Source organism: Propithecus coquereli, unplaced genomic scaffold, assembly GCF_000956105.1.
Source record: "Propithecus coquereli isolate 6110/MARCELLA unplaced genomic scaffold, Pcoq_1.0 Scaffold154, whole genome shotgun sequence".
NCBI lineage: Eukaryota > Metazoa > Chordata > Mammalia > Primates > Indriidae > Propithecus > Propithecus coquereli.
In genome coordinates, this window is record NW_012139858.1 from 1,135,392 (window position 1) to 1,143,940 (window position 8,549).

General features: G+C 44.4%; 1 protein-coding gene across 2 annotated transcripts in view; it reads left to right on the forward strand.

Moving 5' to 3' along the window:
* The window catches only part of SLC45A2 (solute carrier family 45, member 2), a 40,381-nt gene extending 32,278 nt beyond the window's left edge, over nt 1–8,103 (forward strand). Inside the window, exons 4-8 of one of the 2 annotated variants that reach the window (XM_012640515.1) lie at nt 362–505; nt 1,221–1,344; nt 5,237–5,448; nt 7,606–7,608; nt 7,847–8,071. In XM_012640515.1, the coding sequence (XP_012495969.1) occupies nt 362–505; nt 1,221–1,344; nt 5,237–5,448; nt 7,606–7,608; nt 7,847–8,071 (708 nt within the window). Of the gene's footprint in view, nt 1–361; nt 506–1,220; nt 1,345–5,236; nt 5,449–7,605; nt 7,609–7,846 lie in introns of both variants that reach the window. The other variant, XM_012640514.1, reaches the window with a different exon arrangement.
* Nucleotides 8,104–8,549: the final 446 nt, after the last annotated feature.

The following is an 8,549-nucleotide window of genomic DNA, read 5'->3' on the forward strand; positions in this document are numbered from 1 at the left end:
GGTGTGGGAACAAAGAACTTGCAGTGGGACAGTTGCCAAACAACCTGTATTATAAATAAACAGCTTCAGCGAAAGCTTTTCGCTGCAGCCTCATACTGTCTTGTGGTGTCTGTGTCTTTTTGTACGGGCTGCAGCCATGTGTCTGCGTCTTTATGTCTCTGTGTTCATTCCTCGGTCTGAAGTCGGGCCACATCATACCTTAACGGAATATCTCCCATGAGTCTACTCCATGGAAACCTAGAGCTATGCCTGGGAAAAGACAGCTGCCTGAGAGATATGTAACATGGCTGTGGCTGTGGCTGCCAGAGTTGGCAGAGTATCTACATTGAAGGTCACACCACTGTTTCATGTTTTACTCCAGACCCGTAGGGCGATGACCCTGAAGTCACTGCTGAGGGCACTGGTGAGCATGCCTCCCCACTACCGCTACCTTTGCATCAGCCACCTCATTGGATGGACCGCCTTCCTGTCCACCATGCTCTTCTTCACAGATTTTATGGGCCAGGTGATGAACTGTCTGTGTACACACTCACTGACTCACACTTCAACCTCTCCATCAGCACCTGTTGAGCTTCTTTTAGGCTAATTTCTAGGATGGACACAGTTAGCATATGGGAAAGAGTACTGTCAAGAAACTGGCTTTTAGACAGGTTCTAGAAGCATGCTACTACACCCTGGATAACTAGAGGACACTATGGGGTCTCCTGCTCTTGACCTAATACAACAAATAGGAAAAAATCAGCATGAGTTATCATGATCAGGGAAGGCTTCAAAGAAAGGAGCCACAGTATGGTCTGGGCCTTGAAGGATGAGTAGGAGTTTGAGATATACAGGAGAGAGAGAAACCATTCCAAGCAGAAATAAGAATGGTATGTGTGGAGATGAGTCAGAAGCCAGTTGGCTATACCAGAAGATGGGTGGCAGGGTTGCCTAAGTGAAGTGGGGCCAGATGTTAGGTGGAAGGAGGGGTGTTAAGGATCCAGGGGAGAGTTGTGTTGTTTGGACCTGAAGCAGCAGGCATTAGACTTCCTGCAGGTCCCCGAATGGAGGTGTGATAGGATGGAAGGGGTGGCTTGGTCATGACAGAATGAGTTCTGTGGCCTAGGAAGGGCCCTTCAGGCAGGGACATTTGCTCCCCAAGGGTGGAGAAGCAGAGTGCACAAGAAGGCATCCCTACCACACTGCATTTCTACCCTAACAACCCCAAACCTCTCTTTCAGATTGTGTACCATGGGGATCCTTACGGCGCACACAACTCCACCGAGTTCCTCACATACGAACGAGGGGTTGAGGTTGGATGCTGGGGCTTGTGCATCAACGCCATGTTCTCCTCATTTTATTCTTGTAAGTCTCCCTCTCCTAAGGGTGTCTTCTAAAGGGCTCTGGAATAGCAGAACTTGGATTGGATATTTCTATATTTATTTATATTTTCTGCTTTTTAAAATGCCAGATTCTTGATAAATATCTGGAGGTCAGGAAAAACTATTCCTTTAGAAAGGACTCCATGAAGTATCCTTTTTCATAGTGAATTCTAAGTGCCATTTTCCTAAGTGGATTTTTTCTTTTTTGTTCTTGGAATCAGTGGGTTCCTGATCAAGGTTCTCTGGAAAATAAAAGGGAATCTTGTAAATAAGATGAAGTGTTGGGTAAATGAGGAATGGAATCCCAGCAGGTCCATGTTCTATTGGAGCAAGATCACCGGTGGTATTTCACAGATATGCTTATCAGATTTGTAGATGACACAAAATAAGAAGAATGATTAATTACATGATAGGTGACAAAATGACCATGTAAAATGACCCTAGCTCAGATATGCAGGGTGGTATGTTACAGGAACACTGTCCCAAGATTGAGAACAGGTAGTTTTTCTTCTCAGGTGCCAGCTTTCCATGGGGTCTTAAGCTGCTTAACACCCCACGTACCTAAGTCTCAGCTGTGAGGACACTGAACAAAGGGATTTCTGCCACTGATTTTAAATAAGCCCAAGCTGATGTGCTACAACTCCAGAGAATCACACAGGCTCCTGTTGTGCTTCCTTTGCTAATGTGTATGGAAACTCCAAGCTCCGTGGACATTAATTAAGTGAAAAGTCTGGCCTGAAAAATGTATACAATTCCCCTACTTATAGTGGAACTTTGGCTCCCAATTATAATGAGCTCTGTTCATCCAGGGTTGTGAGGAAGAGCTGACCCCCAACTCAGGGCTCTGGGCCTTAGATAGGCCCAGGGACAGCAGGGACATGGCCCGGGTCCGGGAGATGCCATGTTACTACTCTTGGGGGCAGGCACTCTGTCCCTGGATTGCGCTTCCCATGGGAGAAAAGGGTGAATTTATACAAGGGCCCCCGTCCTACCCTTCACCTACCCATAGCACAGCAGGAAACCTGCTTCAAGATCTCTTAAAAATTTAGCACAGTTGGAAAAAGAGAACCTAAGCATATAAGGAGTCCTTGAGTCCCAAAATCATAACCATAAAATTCATTATTCTAAAATTTATGGTAATCAAGTAGTAGCTCAAAGCTTACATTTCTTTAGCAAACTCTTTTCTTCCCCTCAAGAGTGTGTGAGCTAGGAAAATTCCAGGAGGATGATTTCAAGCACTTAAAGTAGAATCAAAGAATGTTAGACTAGAAGGGTCTAATAAATTACCTGTCTCCATTCGTCTGTGATTTTAACGGGTGAGGGGTCAGTTTAGTACTATCCTCATTCTTGTGACAGGAATACGTTGTTCCACACATAATTAGTATTTTAATTTTGTGTCAATTTTAATTTTTTTTCATCAAAAAACCCCTACTATGTACCGTTCTATTAGTCTAGCTAGTGTTCCTGCATGAATTTCATGGCATTTCAAAATTAAAAAGCATGTTATTTTTGGGCCCTTTCCGGTTCAAAACTCTGTGTATAAAATAAACTATTATTTAAATAGTTTTCCAAAATTATATTAATATGTAAATCTACAGGATCTCTACCATTGTGAATTTGAACCACAATTTTATTTATAAAATACCAACCCATCCTGCTCCAGGACCTTCAGGCACTCTCCACGTCCCCAGGATAAAGTCAAAGTCCTGAGCTTGGTGTTCAAGGCTTTTCACAGCTTGGCCTAGTTCACACTTTGACGTCTCTCACTCCCACACCAATTAAATACCCCTGATGACCACTACAGACTTTCTCATCTCTGTGTATTTGCTACTGTTTTTAGTTTCTTCTTCTATCTCTTTCTACTTTCCCACCTAGACAACTCCTAGTCATACTCTTAGACCCAGCATAATTTTACTTCTGCAGTGAAATCATTCGAGTTTTCCCCCTGCGCCCTAACCCACCCTAGGCAGAATCGATCATTTCCTTCACTTCCAGAGCTCACTATATTACCGTCTATTTTGGGCTCATCACACAGCAGCAGGTGCAGATCCCAAGTTTCTATCCACTTGGAGCTTGGCAGGACGATCTGGCTGCTGGGGTGGAGGATGGTCACAGGGGCTTGTTCCCAAGCTCCTTCTCCATAGCAGGCCCACGCATGCCCATGCGAATAGCGATACTGAGTACGGAGACACAGCCAATTGTTCGTGTCATAGCTGTCATCTCCCTCCAGTCCTGAAAAGAAACACTGGGTGAGGACGTGACCACCACTGGGCATCAGACCCATCAGAGGGCAAGGCAAGCCCGGCTCTAAAATGTATTGATTGCTCTTCATGAATAAAGCACTCTTTGTCATTCAGTCTTTGTACTAAAGTTTCTTATGTTTCCAAATACCTCTTTGTCCTTCTTTGCCTTCTCAGCAGCCTACACACTTGGATAAGAGCATTTCCCTAAGGAGTATCGAGTGTATCGGTTAAGTACCGAGACACCTTAGATTACATTGTCTGCAAACAGGAACTGACGTAGCTTTATGCTGCTTTCATTCTCAACCTCAACAGCGGCCCTCCAGGCATGGGGTAAATTTAATAGAGGAAGCAATGTTGCCCGCTTGTCATTTCCAGAGCTTTGTCTTCCATCAGATGATCTGAGACAGTGTTAATTTCATAATTGATTCAAATGTACTACGTAGTAGGTTGCTTGTCTACAAGGTATAAGACCAATAATTATTTGAATAGAGATATGGAAAGTTTCATTCTTGGATAGGCATCTTTCAAGTATCTATCATTTATTCCCCCAGTACACGTGTTCCAGTAGAATGGGGCAGAGGAGAGATAAGAAATGTATAGATTAAAAACAACTGATTTAAAAGGAAGATGAAAGATTTTAAGGAATTTTCCTTACCATTGTGGAAAAGATTGTAAAATGTTTTAAAGTGGAATTTTCATGTTTTAAAAATTAGCTCTACCACTATACTTGCATAATCAAGCCAAGTTTACCTGCTGGGAGGGGACGAGCCAGCTGTCTTCAGCCCAGCCTGTATTTGCTGAAACAGCAATAGCCACGTCATTTGGATGTCTTCTATGTGCTAGGCTTTGGGCTGGGTGATTTCACAGGCACTTCATCTCATTTGGTCCTGACAACAACCCCAAAGGAGAATTTTATCATTTTTCAGTTTATCATTTATCAGTTTTCAGATGAGGAAGCTGAGGTGGGGAGAAGTTAAGGAGCTTATTCACCAAGACTGAGGGAACCAGGTGGGGAGGGGCCACGTGCTGTGGGGACCCCTTACCAGACCGGGAAGGGTCGGCAAGTCAGGGAAAGTGTCTTTAGATGATTGCATATCCTCTATCTCCTTCTTAAAAGTGTGCACTACATTCTGATGGGGGCTGAGAAACCGTGAATGACTTGGACCATTCCACAAGATCTGGTTGTTTTCATTTTCCACAACCTGACTTTGGGTGGTAGGGCCACGATAGGCCTGTGTAATTACTTTGGTCCTGTTGGGCCAGAACCCTCTAGGTTAGAATAGCCCCCACTTTTCTCCCATGTCTTGCAGCCTCAGGGTCCCATAGCCCAGGTGGGCTTTTCTACCACCTCTTCTGTGTCTTTTTGCTCCCCAGCTGTCTGCTAAACAGTGCCAAGTCCTTCTTGGTAGAAAAGAAAATCAGCCTAGCAGGGCAATTTTAAGCTGTTCTTTACGCAAAGGATTCCAAAAGCCAGCTGTTTTCAATCCACTGATAAGAAGGTTCTTTTGTTCCTGACTCAGTATCAAAGGAAATCTCTGAAAAAAGTGACTCTTCAAAAGAAAGGATTGTCTGAAATTATTAAATGTTGTGAGGCACTGCTGGCTCTAATATCTCCCTCTCTTCTCCCCACAGACTTACAGAAAGCACTGGGATCCTACATTGGGTTAAAGGGTCTTTACTTCATGGGATATTTGCTGTTTGGCCTGGGGACAGGATTTATCGGGCTCTTCCCGAATGTCTACTCTACCCTGGTCCTGTGCTCCCTGTTTGGTGTAATGTCCAGCACCCTGTACACCGTGCCCTTTAACCTCGTTGCTGAGTACCACCGCGAGGAGGAGGAGGAGGTGTGTTGTCATTTGAACCTCTGCCCTGGGTAACATCCAGGCTCACCTGAAGGCCTGGGGGATTTGGTAGGAACGTGTAGAGCAGAGCTGGAAGATAAGTGTTCTCAAAACAGCAGCACTGAAATGCCCCACCAGTCGTAACTGCAGTCTGGAGCAAGCATGCCCACAGCCCAGCCCTTCCCTCCGCCGTACTCTAACCCCTGTGCATCTGGGGAGCTGGAGGGGAAGGAGTGTTATTCCCATCTGTCTGATTAGGAAAAAGGGGCTCAGTGATGCTGAGAAACCCGCCCACAATCACACAGAGCTAAAGAAAGGGGGACCCGGGTTTTCTACAAACACCCCAGGTCTCCCGGGTGCACTGCCAGCAGTTCTGGATGCCACCGTGAAGGTCCCCTGCTCCCAGCCACTGCAGAGGTGCACAGTGGAATTTCTGGGAGTTATTGGTTGAGGGTAGAAATTCCCGGGCAATGTTGTCCTTGGGAGTTTTAGCGCGTCAGACCCTGTGTGCAAGGAGGAGAGCTGGAGCCACGGATGGCCTCTCCACTGTGCTGCTCTGAGGGGGTCCTGCTCCATCCACATCCTGGAACTTGACTAGGGGAAGAGCCTAAGGAGTCTTATAAGAACACTAAATCGGGTATTTCCACAAAAAAAAAAAAAATTACCACTTCTTCTTATCAACATGTACAGCTTTCTCCCCCATGAAAATAGGCTTGCAGTTCCTTAACTGGAGCAGCAGTGTATTAATAAAAGGCACCTAGATAACATCGTGTTTAATCCATCCCAGTATGAAACTGTGAAAACATTGAGCACGTGTCCATGTGGCTACAATTCTGACCTTCTTTTCTCCACCATCTGATTTGGCAGCAGGGCAGAGCCGCACCAGAAGTTAAAATGTTTCAAACAGGAGTTGCGGCTGTCCACATCCCCTGGCAAATATTGTCACTAATGTTCCAGTGCATGACAGGGGTGTTGCCATTAAAGAACGGTCCCTCTGAGAATGGTAAGGGAGAAACACCCCTGCTTTGGACTCAGAGAAACCTGGATTCAGATCTGGCCTCTCCCACTCAGAAACTGGGTGACATTGGGGATGTAACTTATTTGTTTGTTAAGTAGCACTAAGAATGAGTTATTTTTAGATGAAGTAATATGTTCACATGGTTCAACAACCCCAGTGATAGGCCGAAGTGCACACTGTGACGGGGTCCCCTCCACACTCTCCTGTCCCTTCAGCCCCGACATACTCCCACTCGTTAGCTTTTTGTTTACCTTGCCAGGATTATTTAATGATAATCAAACAAGTATGATTTTCCTTTTTCCCCCTTCTTACTCAAAGGATAAATGCATGTTTCTGCACAAAGCTGTTTTTTTTTTAAATAACTTAATAGTTTAGGAAAACATCAAACTCTCAGAGCCTCAGTTTCCTTATGAGGCAAATGGAAATAATAATATCCACTTTTTAGGGTTGTCAGAAAATGAAACAAGATAGTGTGTGTAATGTGCTTCGCATAGTGACTACTTAGCACCTAACAGACTCAAAATATGGCAGCTAGTATTATTATTGTTGCCATGGGGATCATGATAATAATACGTACATCAAGGGAGGTGGTGAGAACAATTAAAGTAACAAAACAATCTTGTACAGGCCTAGCACCTAAGAGCTACCAATAAATGGCAAAGTATCAACCAGTTCAGACCAAATATCAAATATTAACCAAACATTAATATATTAACCAAATACCAACCATATTTTGAAAGGTTGAAATGCTTTTTGATGTTGCTTCCCTTAAATACCAGTGATTAAATATCCTTCTGAAAATATTTGAATTTTGAACACTAAGGAAGAAAAAGAATGGAATATTTATTGAGTTTCCACTACATGTATTTATTGGCTTCTTAGGAAGAGATAATATTGCATTTATTAACCATTTAACCCTCATATGTGTTAATGGTGGAATTTAAGACTTTGTCACAGGTAGAGAAAACAGCTTCAGGTAGGAGGGTGGAGCTTCCCCCTGACCCTAAGTCAGGGGTTGGCAGACTATGGCCCACTGACCACATGTGGCCTGCCACCTGTTTTTGTACAGTCCATGAGCTAAGAATTCCTTTTACATTTTTAAATGATTGAGAAAAATTCAAAAGAAGGATAATATTTTGTAGCAAGTGAAAATAACATGAAATCAAATACCAATGTCTATAAAGTTATATTGAAATATCAGTTCATTTACAGATTGTAGCTGCTTTTGCACAATAGCAGAGTTGGATAGTTACAACCAAGACCGGGTGACCCACAAAGCCAAAGGTATTTACTACCTGGCTCTTTACAGAAATAGTCTGCAGATCTGTTCCCTAAATGAAAATTCCCTGTAGATCAAATACTGTTCCTGTGCTTCCCTTGCAGAGGCAGCAGGTTCCCGGAGGGGGCCCAGACAGCAGCGGGAGAGGGAAGGGCGTGGACTGTGCCGCCCTCACCTGCATGGTGCAGCTGGCTCAGATCCTGGTCGGAGGTGGCCTGGGCTTGCTGGTCAACATGGCTGGGAGCGTCGTCGTTGTGGTGATCACAGCCTCCACAGTGGCACTGATCGGCTGTTGCTTTGTGGCTCTCTTTGTTAGATACGTGGATTAGGTCAATAAAGAGACATTGACCCTAACTTCAGACACAGTGGGACACGTGGCAGGAAGCCAATCTTTTCTGGAGCTCTGCATCTTTAAGGTCTGCCCACTGGATGCCCGGTGTTGTGACTTCAGCCATGCTATCTGCCCACCTTTCACTTTCAGCCAGTCCTCTGCACAACAGTCCCCATATTTCAGGCATCATTAGTCTGGGCTGTGCCTCCACGCACTGGTGGTAGCACCTACCCATGCCTTCCTCACCGTATCTCGGCGCAGGGGTAGGAGAGGCCGGGCGTGTTTCCCGCAGGACATTTCAGGCTTTCATGAGACCCGAGAAGCAGACTCATCCGACATACGATGCATGGATGTGTTCTATGACATGTTTTTTATTTTTTTAACCAGAGATCCATATATATAATAGTTGGGAAGTCATATACCTCACTAAATTCACAAATATTCAAAATATTACTAATGATTTATATTAATTTATT